Source organism: Mirounga angustirostris, unplaced genomic scaffold (genome assembly GCF_029215605.1).
Source record: "Mirounga angustirostris isolate CCGP_5_RB_7025 unplaced genomic scaffold, mMirAng1.0.hap1 SCAF_1, whole genome shotgun sequence".
Lineage (NCBI taxonomy): Eukaryota > Metazoa > Chordata > Mammalia > Carnivora > Phocidae > Mirounga > Mirounga angustirostris.
This window is the reverse complement of record NW_026991709.1, coordinates 129437325-129455589: the sequence shown is the minus strand read 5'-3', so window position 1 is coordinate 129455589 and position 18265 is coordinate 129437325. Positions and strand designations below refer to the sequence as shown.

Here is an 18265-nt window from a genome sequence, read left to right as displayed (position 1 = left end):
TGTGAGCTAAAATGACTAGGCTATGTCTACGCATTCAGTTTAACCCGTGCGTGGTTCTCAGATTCAAAGCTAAGCTGCCTTTCCAGACCAAATAATGGCCTCAGGTGCCATTTGGCTTGCTAAAGACAACCTTTAGTTTTGAACTTCACACCTTTCAAGACTGAGGTGTTTATCCTAATGATCATAAACACCAAATTAAAAAGGATTCCATTTCGATAAAGTAGGCTTAAGTATAAAGGATTCTTAATAGAATCCTACATTTTTCATTGATTCCTAGTAAGAAAATAAAATCCACCAAGGCATGGAGTGTATTGCTGACCTTTTTTTTTTACTTAAATATAGTGATCTTTAAGAGAATAAACCAAAAAAAACTTTACACAGCAAATATTTTACATAAATGTAAACATACACATCTACTTCATAATTATGCAAAATAAACTTTTAGGCACAAGATTTTAAAAATCATTAAAGAATAAGACAATGAATCCAAGACAGGACAGAAGCAACAAAAACACATTTCATAATGCTTCAATTGATCTTGTCTTCCAACCTACTGGTTAAGGCCTGAGTTTCAGAAATCCTACCTTCTTTGCCAAATGGAAACATCCAATTTGGCTGTACCTAATATACATCCACATAACAGACTATTATCTTTCAAAATAATGTAATAAATACATCTCTCACACACATACAAACACCCCCATACATACACCCTACTTAACCAGCCTCTCAATAAAGACAGCAAGGATTCTGGAATTTTCAAGTTTCCCCACCACTGAAGCACACACATGTTAATTCCACACACAGAAAAAAAATGATTCTGCTATAGAAATAAAGTAGTTAATGAGTGGCATCATCACAAATCTTTAGTTTGTATTAAGTTTCCCCCAAATCACATCTTTACTGTGGCTTGCCATGGCTCCTTGGGTACCTAGGATTTAAGTCTTTATACCTTGCCTAATGACCCACAGAATGGTAGACGTTATACAGGACAAAGAAGAGGCAATTTTAACAATTCAGGTAGAGACTTCAAAACCATGAAAATCAGCATGGATTGTTTCCAGCTGTCCCCAAATGCTTGGAATGTTTTCTCCATGTCTACCCTCCGTACTCCACTGGCCGGTTTTCTCTGCCTCCTCCCCACCAGGCTATAAGCATCTGAATGTCTAGTCCTGTGAACACCCCAGGGAATAGAGATGAGAATGACAGTCCATGCTTTTAAGGAGTTCACACCAACCAGAGCTCAAGCAAGAGGAAGGTCAGTACGTCCACACAGCACCCGAGTGGGCTGAAACGAGCAGAGGAAGAGGCCACGAGGATGGCATCTCCAGAGCATCAGGACTGGGGCCTGGCGGGACGGGGGGGGGGGGGGGGGGTACTGAGAAGGCACAGAGGCACAAAGAACAAATCCAGTGAGGCTGGCACGAGGTTACACATGAGAAGTAGTCTGTGAGGCCAAATTCTTGATTTCCAAAAAGAAAAGATTCCTTGTTCTGGTGGGTAAAGCTGGAGGGCCGGGGGAGGGAACCACCGAGGGCTTTGTGCAGAGAACAAACTGGAAACGGGCTAGAGGAGAACAGTGCAGTGTCAGGTAGGACGGGTGACAGAGGAAAGGGTCTGAAGCCCAGAGAGCTCGACTTGCCAAACCCAGTGCCACACGCCAACATGCCCAACATGACCCAACATGCCAAAAGCCACAGCTCTGTCTGTCTAAATCAAGACTTTGGGAGAACAAAAAAAAGAGTGAGAGAGGAGTTTAAGTAGATATTTTTAGTTCAAGTTCCTGGAACCTGCCCCAGCTTGAGCAAGTTAAGAGCTGTGAAACAAGTCCCACGTGCAGTAACAAGTCAAGTCTCCCAATCGTGACCTTCACCTTCCCTGAGCTGTCATTACCAAGGAATTATAAAACAATTATCAATTCATTATAAATTCCTACCTGCCATTACATGCACTGAAACCTCACGATGGGCGGAGCACCCAGCACAAAGTACTGGTGTGTTAGCCTATTACCTACACTAGGTGGGGCGGTGTGAGTGCGCCACGGGATGACGGCGCTGGGCCCCCATCTCCAGCTCACCGGAGCCCCTGTGTGCATCAAACAGGTGGCTCAATAAGGTGCGACTCTCACCAAAGCCCCCACCGTGAATCATCTCATTCCTTTCCAGGTCCAGACTGCTTCCATCCACTAGCGGGGGATGCAGAGGCCATCTTTGAGTGGAGGAACCCAAGGAAGGAAAATCAATTTTAATGTTTGCGATACCCACTGAACCAAAGTAAATGGAAATTTCTCAGGACCTTCCAACTGTATTCATTCAAATTACAGAAATGGGCTACTCCATACTAATCACGGGACAATTTATCACACATTCACTAAATATGGAACATTTACTAGTGACCACTTCCCTGTAACAGATTCATTTGGAAACTGCACACTGCAAAAAGGCAATCTTGTGACTTTCTTCTAGTTGTATATCAAAAATACAAATCGGTCTGGGAGTCAGGCACAAACAGTGGTAGAAAAGCATGAACAGAAATGCCTTCTCAAAGGATGTGCTCATTTCATATTGCAGAACTGCTTCCTATCTAGATTCTGGGTTTTTGAAAACCTGCTGCTGGTTCTCTTGTTCGGAAAGGTTCCTTCACTACACCTCTCTTCCACTCCTACCTCCCCCTACTAAAATGCACTGAATGAAGAACGCTTAGCATGGATCTACGGAACTAACAGCCCCCATCTGACTGCATCTCACGCATCAGCGCAGTGGCTGCTGGTCTGACGTGCTCATCCAGCCTCATGTATTTAGTGACTTTTTGGATCAGAATTTGAGTCAGAAGTACCCAACACTTTTGTCTTTTGCAATCCAATAAAAGCTCCGATGTACAACTATCAGTGTCATGTATAAGAATCTCCAGTTCCAATAAATGAGATTCAAGGGAGGGAGCAGCAGGGAAAGCCTGGACTGGGGGCAGGAGACCGGCCATCAGCCAGTCGTGGGCTTCTCTTTCCTTATTTGTAAATGAGGAGGTTGAACTAGCAGAGCTCCAGGGTCCTACCTGGCGGATGCTCTAGGACGCTTTCTCAAAGTCGGTTCCTACACAGGCTTATCAGGTTGGGTCTGACAAAATTTCCTTACCACTTTGTCTCAACAGTGTAAAGTGGTTTTAACATACTTCTATGCTGCAGTTTGAGGTTTCCCTCTCTCTCCTACCCCTCAAAGACCAGGTTTCATTTCACTGGTGCAGACCACTTAGCCAAACTGGTGGCTGCTGAGGTTTAAAACGGAATCACTGGCCCCCTAAAGATAATGGCCTTTGAGTAACCTAGACCAGGGCACATTGGTCTGTTGTCTATGAACAGTGTTAACCAAATAGAAATATAATTCTGTTAGTTCTTCCATAGTTCTACTTTGCAACATGAGATTGTTCAAAAATTACACGAGAAAATCACCCATCACCACTAAGTTAAAGACTTGAATGTCTGAGACCTCCAGAGCCTCAAACTCCTACACAGTCACTGATCCACAGCGTGTCCCTCTCAGCACGCGGCTCCGTGCGAGCGCAGCCTGGTCCAGCAGCACATCTGTGCACGAGAAGCTGATTTCGAAAGATCCGACTCTAGTCATCACTGTCACTGCCAGACTCACTCAACTGCAAGTCATTTCCTATAAAAAGAAAACAGAATCACACCAAAAGTGCACAACTTCAAAAGGACTTCCCCACAATTCTTTGTTTGACTGCCTTGGTTATCACACTACAGTAAAACCAAGCCAATTCCACTTAATTAGGGAGGAAAATCAATTTGGCTCAGTGACAAAGCTGATGCAGTCAACATTTTTAAAGAAATGCTATTCTTGGTAGCTGCAAAGCACAGCAATGCTGCTCACTGGGATAGAACAGGCGAGGAGCAGGCCAGACAACTTTTAAATGTGTTAATAAATAGCAAGAAAGCATTTATAAATAACTCATTCACCATCTAGAATTGTCCACATTAGATTGCTTTATAAAAGCTAAAATAACACAGAGTTAGGCTCCCTGTTAAGGAAGCCGAATACTGTTTATACCAGGAACACGCTAATCCAGGATCCCCTCTGGGACATCTCTGTTCAGGATATTCATGTTACTTTAAACCTCAACTCAACTAATGAGCTTTTGTAAAGCCTCCGATTTTTGTTTAGTGTGCTCAATTTAGGAGTGAAGAACAGAAGTACTCAACATTTCAGTCTCAGATGATAATAAAAATAACAGGACCCCAGCTGATACCACAAAAGTGAACTACAACATGACCGATTGCTAATCCCTGGGCCAGCTCTTCTCAAACTTTGTTCTGAGGACCCTGGGTTCCCTGGGACTCCTTCAGGAGGGTACTTCCTTTTCTACTCCACGCCTGTGTGATGACAGATTTTCTTCATCTACATCAACCTGAACAACTTAACAGCAATAGACTGAATGCAGAAGTGGGTGTAGAATCCAGCTTTCTACTAAGCTAGACATTAAAGGGAATTCTAAAATTGTAAAAATATGTTACTCTTCTTACTAAATATTTTCTGATTGGAAAATTTGTTCTTCATAAAAATGTTACTTTTGTTAACATGTGATGGTTAGTACTGTTACTTTAAATGAATTACTGAATATATTTTAAATATTTCTCAGTTTTAATTTCTAATATGATAAACACTGATAGATCTAAGCCACATACACAAAAGCTCTTTGGGGTCCTCAATAATTTTTAGAGTTAAGAGCTCTGAGACGCAAGAATGTGACAACTAATCTTCTAAACTTAAGGAAGTCAACACGGGCATGGCAACCACTGGTCACTCCCAATCAGCTAAGCTGAGCATGATCTCTTACACAATAAGACGCTGTGCATTTAACAGGCCAGTGTAAATGGAGGTGAAAATCTAGTTTTGAAATCGCTTATATAATTGATTTGATTCAGGTTCAAATTGATCCACTTATTTATTTTTGAGAAGAGAAAATATAATCTAGGTTACTATTCAGGAAAACAGTCTTATAATGACTATGTATTTTTATATCAGGGTTAGCAAATTTGCGCTATTTACTTTGATTTTAGGGTTTATATGTTGGTTCCAGTTGACAATCCTGGTTTAAATAACTCTAGTGCTTTACTGTCTATGAGATAGGCAGTTAAGGTCTTGCTATTTGAAGAGCTGCAGAACAGGATGACTTGGAGCCATAAAGAGCTAAAAGGATTTTAAGGCACTGGTAGGCAGGTAACACCCACGGTGCCATTTTTTTGCTCTTTCTAAAAGGAAAGAATAATTTAGCATTAACTGGGCAAAATTAGGAACGGACTTAAAGCCACAGTAGCTGTCTGGTACTTTTCCACTGTGAACACCAAACTCCCAGTGTGAAACTTACTCTCCCTAGCCACCTGAGAAGAGCACCACGGCACACCCTGATACCTAGAACGCAGGCCCACAGAACGGGACAGCCGACAGGATCCTTAACTGATATCCTAACGGGCTTGAACTCACTCAAGGAAAAGAGCGGGGCCTTGAGTAGTGTTTCTCCCCCAGTGGGGGTGGCTCTGTCCCCCAGAGGACACCTGGCAATGTCTTGAGATATTCTGGGTTGATACAACTGGGGCAGAAGGAAGAAGAAGGGCACCTAGTGGGTGGAGGCCAGGAACGCTCTCAGCCATCCTACAATACATACGACTGCCCCCCCGCCCAACAACTACTTACCTGGCCCACAATGTCTGTAGTGCTGACGTTGAGACTTACCTTTGCCTGGTCCACAGTAGTAGGGTTAACTAAGCTAGCGTCCCCACTCTTGCCTCCTCAAAGGCAGTCATGCTCTCTGAGAGCATTCGTTAGGACTCTGGACAGAGAGGGGCATAGGGAAGCAGTACTCTCCCCACGTCCAATACAAAGGAGTTTGTCTTTGCCCTTGTTTTCTTCTGCTTTACTTTAGTATCAGCTGCATTGAGAGCCACCCAGACACTGCAATGCTCCTTTCTCTCCCTCCTGCCAAAGGCTAGTTGGTTTCCAAATATATCCTAATGGCTCAGGTTCCCAAGTCTGCGGGCTGTGGGTCACCACAATCCGGAGAACTGGGTTCTTGGGACCTGTAAAAAGACCCGGAGGCAGGGGGCAGCATGGTGGCAGGCAGCATCCCTAAAGCCTGCTAAATGCAAAAAATAAAGAGCCGAGCTGTTCGTGTTTCAGCATTTTTCAGAATTCACAAAACCTAATTTGTGCCACTGGGGAAAAAAAGAGAAAGAGCAGACTTTCTGGTTTTGTACTTCCCTTTTTTTACTCTTTGGTAACTTACTCCTTTCTGCTCCAAATTTTCTTGGTCGGGATCCTTTCTTACGCCTTAAATATCTTCTGGTGTGAGGTAAGCGGAAGCCCCATCTCTGGCCCGACACGCCACCCCCGTCTGAGCCAGAAAGGGAGAGCACACTTACTGAGCGTGTTCATGAGCTGGCTGCTGCCCTGGGGCCGGCCGGTCCCATTGGCGGCGGCCGGCCTGCTGCCGTAGGGCTGCGGGTGTGCGGGCTGCGGGGGGGACACCGGGCCGTTGTCCTCGGCGCCGCTGCTGGAGCTGTCCTCATCGCTCCCCGACGAGCTCTCCGACTCTGAGGAACTGCTCCCGCTGCTGCTGCTCATCTGTTCAATAATGTCAACTTCGGCTCGCAGCTCTGGGACAAAATGACATGACGGGGGTGAGCACAGCAGCCCCTCTCAGGGCCACACGCCGCAACTGCTGTCAACGGTGAAGCGGCAAGACCAACAGCAACGAGGAGTAACTTAAACTCCTGCTTCTTAATGCCTTAAAAACGTACAAACAAAATGACTAAAACCAAAACCAACAAAATCAAACTCTGTCTGCAGAGAGACAATGGAAACATCAACTTCAAATAACCAAACGGAAAACAGTTTCAGATAATGGCTGTTCTGTATAGGAGATGAATCAAGTCTATTTGCCTTATCTACTTTTAAAAAAAAAGAAAAGAAAAGAAAAAAGATTGTGAATTATGGGATTAAACACCAAATAAGAGAAATATTATGCTAAGGGGTTGAAAAATATTTGATTAGGCACTGGAAGATCTGGATGTTTGTTTTCGATCCACCTCTATCTAACCAGCAGTGAGACCCAGGTGTGAGTCGATGAATTTTCCAAGACACGGAAAAAATGCAAGGTCAGAGCAGGCGGCCTCCGAGTCCTTTTCAGCTTTCCCGTCCCACAGAGAAACTGAGGCAGGCAGGGGGAACCATGGTAACTGAAGGAAAATGGGGAAACGACATTCTTCCTCTGCCCTCTTTCTATAGCTCACCGACAGCCATGCCTGTCAGGTACTACATTTTCTACAGATGAATGGCAGGGAAGGAAAAACAGGTCTTCCTAACCTTTCCAAGTCACTGAGTACATTAAGGATACATCAGAGGATACATTAAGATGCCAGATTTTCCTGTCCAAACATAGCACGCGGTTTTAAACAAGTATGGTTCCTTTAAGCATAACTGGCAATAACTAACCACTCGTGGTCCAGTTCCTGTTCAACTAAAGTGAAAACTTTAATAAACAGCATTCTAATATCCACGAGGAAAACAAAAACAGGAGGCTTAACAAATGTGCACCATGCAGAGAATGATTCTGTTTACTAAAAGAGAGCACTTCTATAAGGTAGAAAAGGCAAACTTCCCAAGGACAACTCTTTATCTTTCCCTATCTACCACTGTTACAGATTTACTTTTGTTTCATGGAACTTCAGAAATCTGAAATATGACATTACCCTCCTAACTTCCTAAGAATCTGGACAACTAAAACCACCCCCTCACTGTACGGGGAGAAAGCCAAGGTGATCCTGGCCTCGGGTCTACATTGGAGAGAGCCTGATCAGACCTCTACGTCTTTCTAGGCCGTGTCCATTTCCAGGTCCCCATGGCACTCTTGTGTTCACACGCTTTGTGTTAGTACAAAGCATTGGTCCTGGTATTTTAGATGTTCTTCTGACCTAGATACTATACTAACATTGACACACCTGGTTTTCACCCCGACACCTTGGGATTCTCTTCTCCCAAAGCCTTAGAGGAGTGTCGTATGGACCTCTGGATGGCAGTCATGCTTGTTTAATATCCGGGGCCTCTAAGCAGAAAGCTGCAAAGATGGCCACCACTCCAGTCACTGTTCCCGGGTCCCCCTTGTCCAACGAGGCACGTGGCAACGGCCCCCACCCGCATCACCTCTGGAATGGTGAACTCTGCAGAAATGTTTTTCAACGGCAGAAAATGCCTGTGCTGTCATGTGATCGCCACAAAAACACCAACGTCCCACTCCAAGCTGCTATCGTGTTCCAGAAAATGCTGCCTACCTCTTTTGATATCATCCAGCTGGGGTTCAGGTGAGGGGTTATCTTTCAAGGGAGAAGTTTTGGGCCCAACTGGAGGCTTTGTTGGAGCTCGGAATGGCAGAGGTGGCGGAGGAGGTGGTGGCTGTGACGGCTGTGGGGGACGAGGGGCTTGCTGCTCCATTCGAGCTTGGATTTTACTGCTCCCCTCGGCTCTGAAATGAGATGTGGACATTAAGTTGGAGGGGCAAAAAGAGCTCCCACATCTGTTCAGGGGACCAAGTACCCACAGGTCTCTGCACAACCCTGTGCTCTTTAAAGACTACTTCAAAATACCGATGTCTGTAATTTTATCACATGAGCTGCTCACTCAACACGTGCCTATTGCATTCCAGGACTGCACTCTGCGGCAGAGATGAACGAGACAGACTTGCTGTGCTCATGGAGCTCACGTGTTAGAGCAAGCAGGTAAAACCAGTATGCAGGACACAATGCGATTATGAGAACGCTTTTTCCTAGTAGACCACAGCGTTACTTATTTGACCTGTGTAGAGTATAAAGTTATAGTCACAAGTGTATGAGTTACTAAGTAAAACCAGCTCTTGAAATGCTGGCTAGTTTGCAAATTTTTGCACGCTCTATTACTGCTTGCTCATCTTGTCATGAGCCAGCTCTTGTGAGCAGACAAGCAAAGCATTCCACCCCAAACTGAGAACATTCTATTCATTAACAATTTCTTTTATAAATGGACTAGCCCAGCAAACTTTGGGCTTTCCAACTTTGGTGTGCACACAAATCACCTGAGGAGCTCATTAAAATGCAGATTCTGACTTAGCAGGTCCTGGAAATTCTGCACTTTAAAAAAGCATCCAAAGGGCACCGGGGTGGCTCAGGGTCCTGGGATGGAGCGGGGCCAGCGGGGAGTCTGCTTCTCTCTCCCTCCGCGCCTCCCCCTGCTTGTGCTCTCTCTCGCTAATACAGAAAAGCTTTAAAAAAATAAAATTAAATTAAAAAATAAAAAAGCATCCAAGTGATAAAATGCTGCTAGTCCACAGAAGACACTGAGTGGTGAGAGACACGCCCACAACCATCAGCTGTTGGGGTAACAGAGGCACTGGTTCGGGGAGGTAATTAACACAAATATACCCCAGGCGGGAGAGGAGCAGGAACTTGGAAGCGCACCCCCAGGGTAGGGCTCAGCTGCCATGCTGGCCTCCAGTGAAGTCACAAGCTCACCAGTAATCAGTCTCTTCATCTGTGTGCTTTTTTTTAAAGGATAACAATAGCACCTTTCTAAGTTATGTGTCAAGTTAGGTAGGATAATGCATGACAGCATTTGGCATAGTGTTCAGCACATGATAACCCAATAAACAGTAGCTACTTTGATTTTTTGTGGACTGAGTACAGAAAAATGGCTTGAGAAAGCATAAGCAGAAAAACAATCAGTCTGTAACACTCTAAGATTTCATGACTATACTACAATAATTGCTGTATCACAATGTGAAAAAGAGAACCACTGGGTTGCCTTTATTTATGGAATAAATTTTGACTTTAAAATCTAATTGGCTTCATATTAGACATGTAATACCTGTTGAATTAAGTATTAAAAGAGCTCATTATTTAAAAAAAATAGGTAAAACTTTATTTTGGTATTATAAATAACCTCAAATGCATCTTGTGAAAAATTAATGTTTTCAATCTAATAAAGAATATATATCACTCAATGATTCTTTCATAATTACAAGCCTACGAGTTTAAATCTTATCCCGTTAGGTGGTATTATATCAATAATCATGAGATTAATAAAATGGATTTAATTGTAAAGTACATCCTCTTCCCCAGTGGCTTCCATGTTTCAGGTCTTAAAAGCATTATTTCTTTTTATTGCATTTGAGGAAGCGGTATTTTACTGACTTGTCAAGAAGACAGAAGTAGAGCTGTTGAGATTACCGATAGGACGCTGAATACCCAGATGCTCACCTCTTTATAAAATAAACAGATAACGCAAAGATATAGAAACCCTGTATCAATCTGCATCTGCTTATTCACATACCTTGTTTTCTTGACCTGAATGCTGCTACTGAGTTTCTCCAGCACATATTCACCAGTGTCATGATTAATGATAAGTACACAGTCTTTCTGATAAGGCCGTTTGTTCCCCTTAAACACAGTCATTGGTGGTGTAGATCCCTAAATGCCACAAAAGTAGAAGACAATCAAACTAGACACACCAGTTATGAATATCAAAACTGAACTTACAAATAACTATCTCATCAAATCTTTTATCAGAGCTACTCAAATAGATCAGAATAAACTGATTTCTATTTTAATTCCTCTGGCTTCCTAGGCAAAAAGGAAGGGGAAATAATAATATAGCAAGAATCTGTAACTGTGCAACTGCTTCTCAGTAATCGAGAAAGGTAATATAAACTTGCAAAATTACTGTACCTTTTTCTAAGGACTCAAGTTGTGTTACAAGTAATGGCAAGGTGTGAATAATTAGCCATTACTCAGTATTATACTGAGTAGAACTTTCACTATGAGAGTAAAACCAGTAAGTAATCATGGTATTTCCTTGTAATTTCAGAGTCCGGGGCTTCCCCTGAGGCCAAGCAAGCAAAAGAGCATTCTCTAAGGGCAGCTCATTATTCTGCTTGGCTCAGAGTAAGTACATCATGCCACTCATCTGCCTAAGCCCTTCAACTGCTACCCTGTTGCTCTGAGACAAAAGAATAAAATCTTTAAACCAGACACCTGGCCCTTCTGCTCACTCAGCCCTCGGCTCTGCGGAATCCAGAGCAGAAGGTGGCTGGCCTCTCTCAGATTCTCAAGCTCTTTCTTGCAGGGCTTTACCAAGGCTTCTGCCTACAACATCCTGTCCCTTCTTGTTCAATTACTCAACCTTCAAATCTGCTCAAAGGTCACTTCCTTAGAAAAGCCTTCCCTGATTTTCTAAAATAAATGCTGTTTTTTATATTTATTTAATTCCAGACCATAAGCTCCCCAAGGGCAAGAAATATGCTTGTGTCGCTTAAGATTGTATTCTCAGTGCTTAGTAATGGGCCAGCACACAGTAGGTACTCAATTAATATGACATAAATAAAAAAATAAAAATTAGTATTTGACAAGTATAGGATTTAATCCCTTATATAGAATCAAAAACTGCTTAGCTCTTTGACTCCCTATTCATAGGGTAAAAACTTAAGAGTTGGAAGGGACCTTAGAGACCATTTATCTAACCCCTTCATTTTACATTTGGCAAATGAAGATCCAAAGGGAGATGATGTAACCTGCCAAAGGCAACAAGTAATGAAATAGCAGTTGGAACTGGCAGACAAGTAATTGTTCCTCAACGTGAAGCTTCTTGTCCAGAGCCTTTTCATTCTATCACTGGTTACCAAGACCTTATTATGTTCCATCACAGGACTGTGACATGCAATGACACATGTTCATTAAGAGTGCTTTGTTTGATCCTTTAGGCTTTCTGATTACAGTGTTGCCTTGGGCAAAGCTTCATAAAAACCTCTCTGCAAGGGATCTCAATTTAGCTTTTAACTGGGTTCCTCATCTCTAAATTAGCTGACTGCTCTGATCCTCCAGTTCTTGCTTGAAACTTTCAGCCTACACTTCACCTTTTGCCAGATGTATGAAATATGTTAATCCTGCTCCTGCCTCCCTTAACTCCTGGCTTGCCTTGCCACACTCCTAAACGGTTGTTGCTATAAATCAACATGGCATCTAGGGCTTTGCTCTTTGGGGGGGGGGGGGGGGGGAAGCTATGCAGATCTAAAAGAGGGGCTAGGTATCCAGATAGGAACATTGTCTATTTTGTAGCAAATGGGAGAAAAGGGAGCTTGGGGAAAATGGCCAAGAATCATTTTTACTCAAGCACCTGGGAGGCACGAATTCCAACCTACCCCACCCCCAAAATTCCTTTTTCCCTTATGCTGGAACTTTAGAAATCTAGAGGTTTTTAAATAGTAGGAAATTCAAATGGCAATAAATAGAATATGAGGATTCACTGTGATTCCACAATGCATAAACTTACAGGGATATGTGGCAGTGTAATTGTGACTTCATCTCCTTTGCCAACCTGAAGCTCTCCTTCACAAGAAGTATCTATAGATGCTGGCTTAAAGTCATCTAAAGGGAAAAGCAAAAGAGCATTTATCCACCAAGTTACTTATACTAAGCCTCCTGGGCATTCTTATTTAAAAATTTAAATTTTGGGGGGCGCCTGGGTGGCTCAGTCGTTAAGTGTCTGCCCTTGGCACACAGGTCATGATGCCAGGGTCCTGGGATCGAGCCCCGCATCGGGCTCTCTGCTCTGCGGGAAGCCTGCTTCTCCCTCTCCCTCTCCCCCTGCTTGTGTCGTCTCTCTCTGTCAAATAAATAAAATCTTTAAAAAAAAAAAAAAATTTAAATTTTTTTGTTACTTCACATAAATGGAAAATACAAATTTAGAATTAAAAAAACAACTATTTCATTGTGGAAAACCCTGCATATACAAAAGCAAAGAGAATAGTACAATGAGCCCCTGTGTACTATCATCCAACCTCAATAATTACCAACTCAGTGACAATCTTGTTTTATCTATACCTCCCACATACTTTTCCTCCCATCCCCACTGGATTATTTTGAAGAATAAAAAAAGCTAGAACTCATATACCATTTCATTAAGCAAAGATGCTCCCTTCTCCCAAGTGACAGATGAAAATTAATGCCTTATTATCCGTAAGGTGTTTTATCCGGGTTGTTGTGTACAGGATCAAAAGCAACAGAGCATATTAAGAAGATTCTGTGATTGTTAAACCCTATATGAAACATGAAAGGCCATGGTACCACATAAGCTGATTTCATTTTGCACAGAAACTCAAAATTAGGATTTGCCACACTCAAGTTCCATAGATTTAACAAAAATACTCTTGTGAAAGATGGTTGAACTGTACCTCCAAAGGTTAATCCTGCCCATATCTCTCAACTGCTGCTGAAGTACAACATGAATAGCCATCTTACTCCATTTTGACATACACTGGCCTCAAACTGCAGATCAGGTGCATATGTGAAGCGTCCCAAATTCCACACTGCCCTTCACGCTACGAAACCATCAACTTTGGAAACTGCTCAGGAAATGATGCTCTTATCACATTCCCAATATCCTCCCTCTGAAAGAGCCGATCTGCTCTCAGTAGGAGACATAGTAATGTTAATGACAAGTGACCACAGAAAGATGGAACTTCATTATCTAACACTCCCTCTTCCAATGTGTTGAGTCACATTTATTAGCTCCTTCGACAAAAACAAGTCTTAACCAGCATTAGTACTACCAAGACGGGAAACCAGGAGCTTGTGAATCACACAGGGATGATCAGTCAGCCCATTCTGAACAGCCAAAACTTTACCCAAGACACAGAGTGGACGTGCCCTCCCTCAACAGAGTCTGTAATCACGTAGAAAAGGAAGGTCCAGCATAATGACTATTTGGACATTATGCCTCCTCTCCTCTGCTTCCAAACATAGCTCAAGCTTTAACTTATTCCAGGCTCACGAATTCTAATTTTATTCTTCACCCACATGAGACTTGGGACTGAGTTAAAGTCTGGGTTGTACAGGTGACCTCAAAAGACAGCAGAGTCAAACGAGGCACGGAAAGCTGGAGGGGGAAGACTGATGGAACGCACAGAGGATGCGGATTCTTTGGCTGCCGAGGGGATGAAGCGCAAACTCAGGGTGTGACCAGAACAAAGACGAACGAGGAAAGAAGGCTAAGGAAGACAGGGAAGAAGAGGATGGAATAGGAGGGAGTCGATGAGACTCCTGAGCAAACGGGAAGAGTCCTTCCAACGTGGAGGACCCTGTAGGGTCATCAGAAAGGGGGATGGATTAGACGGAGAACTGGAGTCTGACGTGGGGTCACAGTCTTTCGGTAATAAAGAGGGGTGAGTTTCGCTTAAAGGGCTGGGTGGGCGGACGAAAAAGGAAAGGGGCCAATAGCCTTCGGAAGAAGTATGTGGGATCACAAGACAGAAGAATAGTTGGGAGTGGCGAAAGGTTTGGTTTGGGAGTGAGCTGGAAGGGGGGGGGATCGAGGTCCCGGGAGGATCTTGGGGTAAGAGAGAAGGGAGCTGACGTAGGCAGGGGTTCCTGGGCTTTGGAGGGCCGAGGGGAGAGGACGGAGTCGGGTGGGCGAGAGGAGGGCGCAGCGGCCGAAGGGAACAGAGGGAAGCTCTGGCTTACAGCGAATGGTGTGGAAAGAGGCCCGCGGCCGCTTCTCGAAGCTCTCCCCGAGCCGCAAGCAATGCTCCTCGCGGTCCAGCAGCGGGTTCGCGGTCCCGTTCATGGCCCCGCACGAGCCTCGCGCCCGGACCGGCACTCTCCTGGCGCGGCCGCGGCCCCCGCTTCCCGCGCCAGCGTCCGGGGGAACGACGCTCCCTGGACAGCGCTCCGCAGCGCACGGCGAGCCCAGCCGGCGGCCACCCGGGGCCGGAAGCAGATCCTCTTCTCCGCGGCGGGGTGGGGGAGGACTGCGCGGAAGCAGGGCCGCGGGACTTCCGGCGTCGGGGAGGGACCTCGGGCTTAGTGGCGGAAGTGGGGGGGCGGTGCCATGGCAAAGGATTCCGCCGGGAGAGGTCCTCGAGGCGAGTTTGTCCCCGCGCCGCGGCTCCCCGACTCGGCTTCCGAGCCCGGGGCCGGGCTGAGGGCTGAGTGCGTCCGGCCCTCCCGGTCCAGGTGAATGTAAGAACTGATGACGGTGAGCCCGAGCGCGGCGAACTGGATGAACAGGGGCCCGAGAGCCAGTGTGGCCGGCTCTCCGCAGGCCCTGGCGGCCGGGGCGGCCTAGTGTCTCCCGAGCGCCCTGAGCGCGACGGATCCTGCCCTGCGCGTCATTGGCCTCTTCTCCTTCGCGCGTTGATGGAGAAGCAAGAGCCTCAGCCCCTGGGATGAGACGCCTCCTCTGGTTCGTGAGACAGCTTCTTGCGAGTGCGATCAGAGACTGGGGCCGCAGGGCTTAGCTCCTAATCCCCCCCTCCCCGCAGAGTGAGTCTCTGATCCTTGGGAAAGGATGACTCCACTTGACCACCCATTGAACCACCAGTTCAAGGAGCTCTCGTGATTGTCATAAGTCGCCCCTTCCGCAGGTCCTGAAAATTGATGAGTGTTTTCTCAGTCAATTCTTGGGCGTGTCCTTTTTCTGAACTAAACCGATATAATAGTTGACTTGTTGTGGTTTGAACTAGAGTTTGGTGCGTGAGAGTGCTGGCCACTGAATGTAAGCAAGCCCTCTGAAGGTAGGGACTATGTCTTGGTCTTTGTGACCGACCTCTTGTGTAGTGGGCCGGGTTTTGTGTAGAGTCAGCGTCTAGTAAATGGTGAATTGAACTGTTTGGTGCAAGAACTGTTCTAGAACCACTAACCCAGCGTCTTAAAAACTGTTCTAGGGCGCCTGGGTGGCTCAGTTCGTTAAGCGACAGCCTTCAGCTCGGGTCACGATCCCGGAGTTCCAGGATGGAGTCTCATGTCTGGCTTCAGGGAGCCTGCTTCTCCCTCTGACCACTTCCCGCTCCCCCCACCCCACCACCCCCGCTCACACTCTCTCAAATAAATAAATAAAATCTTAAAAAAAAAAAAAAAAAAAAACTGTTCTAGAACCACTAACCGGAATCTCCTCTTTTTTCCTGCAAAGTGTCCAATGCTGTCTGAGGCTTGAATCCAGCCTGAGAAACCACATCTGAAAAACCCTGCCTATGTCTGCAGTATCAGCTTGGATTCCTCAGGTTATTCAGGGCTGGATTATCTTCAGCAGTGTTAAATATATTACCATCAATTTAGGAGATGGCTTCTTTGCAAAGGAAAGGGCTGCAGGCAAGGATTCTCAGCTCTGAAGAAGAGGAGAAACTGAAAAGAGATCAAGCTTTGGTGTCTGATTTTAAGCAGCAAAAACTGGAAAAAGAGGCTCAGAAGAACTGGGACCTTTTTTACAAAAGAAATAGTACTAACTTCTTCAAAGATAGACACTGGACCACCAGAGAGTTTGAAGAGCTCAGATCATGTAGAGAGGTAAACTAATATTGCACCTTACTTGAGTTGTTTCTCATTTCAAATGTGAAGAGGAGTGTTTATTGCAATCCTGTGGTGAATGTGAGGTAGAAAATTTACGAAGCCTGTCAGAATGCCTTGTTCCTTAGAAATACACTGGTTTTAGGTAGTTTGCTAGTTCCTGGGTTATATAATCCATAGGAAAGAGAGCTTTAGTAGACATTTTATTTCTTAAAGCCAGTCTGAAAGTCGTAAATATTAATTTCATACTGGGTGACTTCAGTGACAGATGCAGCTTCATAATAAGGATGATTAACACTTTACCATGGCCCTTTTCTAGAACTTTAAATGTGTTCTGTAATTTAAGCCTTATAATAACACTGTTGAGGTAGGCATCATGATTATCCCCACTTGCTGGTAGAAGTGAGGCACAGAGCTGTTTAAGTGATTTGTCCAGTGATAGAACATGGGTGAAGGGAGAGATTTGAGTGCAAGCAGTTTAGTCCCAGAGCCCGTTCTGTTGGCTGTTCGGCTGTGTTTTCACCATATCACACTACCCAATGTTGGACAAGTGAGGTGTCAGTATTAGCTTTACGTTTTCGGTTCACTTGTTTATTGTCGGCTTCCTGGGGGCAGAGACCTTGTGTGTTCTAAGATGTAGTTTGCTTTGTTTCTCTGTGATGCAAATGTAGCATACTATAATTTTGGGTTCTCTTTCCTCAGTTTGAAGATCAAAAATTGACTATACTTGAAGCTGGCTGCGGTGTTGGGAACTGTTTATTCCCACTTTTAGAAGATCTGAATATCTTTGCCTATGCCTGTGATTTTTCTCCAAGAGCAGTTGAATATGTCAAGGTTGGTGCTCCATCCATGTATTCTGTTGTGTTGCTATTTTCTTAGATTTCTCTGACCTGCCCTCTCTACCCATTTGCCTAATTCCTGTCCTCTCTTTGAAGCTAACCAGCTGTGATCACCATGAATGTGTCTTTCCTGTTTACATACAAATATAGTATCCATACACTCTGGTTTCTCTTCAGATCGCATAAATCTTTCCTCTTACAAATATAGTATCCACAAAAACATAGCTTTATTCAGAAAAGTAGAAAGAATTACCAAAATGACACCTAGATATTTATACCCAGATTTACTGATTGCCAGCATTTCACCACATTTGCTTTATAGACTTACTTCTTTGCTGAACTATTTTAAAGATTTTACTTATTTATTCATTTAGAGAGAGCGAGAGCACACGCCCACACCAGTGGGGGAGGGGCAGAGGGAGAGAGAGCTTAAGCAGACTGTGCTGAGTGCAGAGCACTACAAGGGGCTTGATCTCAATGATGCTGGATCATGATCTGAGCTGAAATCAAGAGTTGGACACTTAACTGACTGAGCCACCTAGGTGCTCCTGCTGAACTATTTTAAAGTATAGATGTCACGACACTTTTCTCCTAAATATGTCTTCCTACATATTCAAAAAAATAAGGGTTTTTCCTGTATGAGTGCAGTACACTTATTATTATATCTAACAAAAGTAACTGTAATCCCCTAATGTCATTAGTACCCACTACAGATTCAGATTTACTCAAATAGTCCCAGGTGTCCGGACTACATCTTGTACTTCTTAATGTACCTTAAATCTCCTTAGCCTAAAACATTTCTGCCCTTCCCCTTGACCTTTTCTCCACTGGCATTGAGTTTTTGAAGAGCAAGCCATTTTCTGTAGTGCGGTCCCACATTCCAAATTGGTCTCATTGTTTATTCATATCATTGTTCAACTTGTTTCTTTATCCCCTGTATTTCCTGTAAACTAGAAGTTAGATTTAAATCAGGTAAAATATTTTTGGCAAAAATAACTATAATAGGTGATGTTGTATCTTTGATATTACATCCTGTCCGGAGGCATTAATGTCTGCT

The 18265-nt window shown here is 44.3% G+C and overlaps 2 protein-coding genes across 22 annotated transcripts in view; one reads left to right on the top strand and one right to left on the bottom strand.

Annotated features, from left to right (window-relative positions):
• Positions 1-309: 309 nt before the first annotated feature.
• EAF1 (ELL associated factor 1) lies at positions 310-14801 on the bottom strand. The gene is made up of 6 exons (XM_045902152.3): positions 14549-14801; positions 12360-12454; positions 10365-10501; positions 8336-8526; positions 6428-6661; positions 310-3659 (listed from the first exon to the last, which is right to left on the bottom strand). Exons 1-6 carry the CDS (start codon positions 14649-14651, stop codon positions 3613-3615), a joined length of 807 nt encoding a protein of 268 aa, XP_045758108.2. The 5' UTR covers positions 14652-14801; the 3' UTR covers positions 310-3612.
• METTL6 (methyltransferase 6, tRNA N3-cytidine) overlaps positions 13824-18265 on the top strand; it is a 47819-nt gene continuing 43377 nt past the window's right edge. For 10 of the 21 annotated variants that reach the window (XR_010410654.1, XR_010410655.1, XR_010410647.1 and 7 more), the window contains exons 1-3: positions 14897-15269; positions 15996-16369; positions 17072-17203. Coding sequence is in view for 1 of the 21 variants with exons in the window: in XM_045903817.3 (XP_045759773.1) it covers positions 16145-16369; positions 17072-17203 (357 nt within the window). In the remaining 20 variants the exon portion in view is untranslated. Of the gene's footprint in view, positions 14251-14884; positions 15270-15328; positions 15350-15995; positions 16370-17071; positions 17204-18265 lie in introns of those variants that run through there. The other 11 variants (XR_010410663.1, XR_010410662.1, XR_010410664.1 and 8 more) reach the window with 7 other exon arrangements.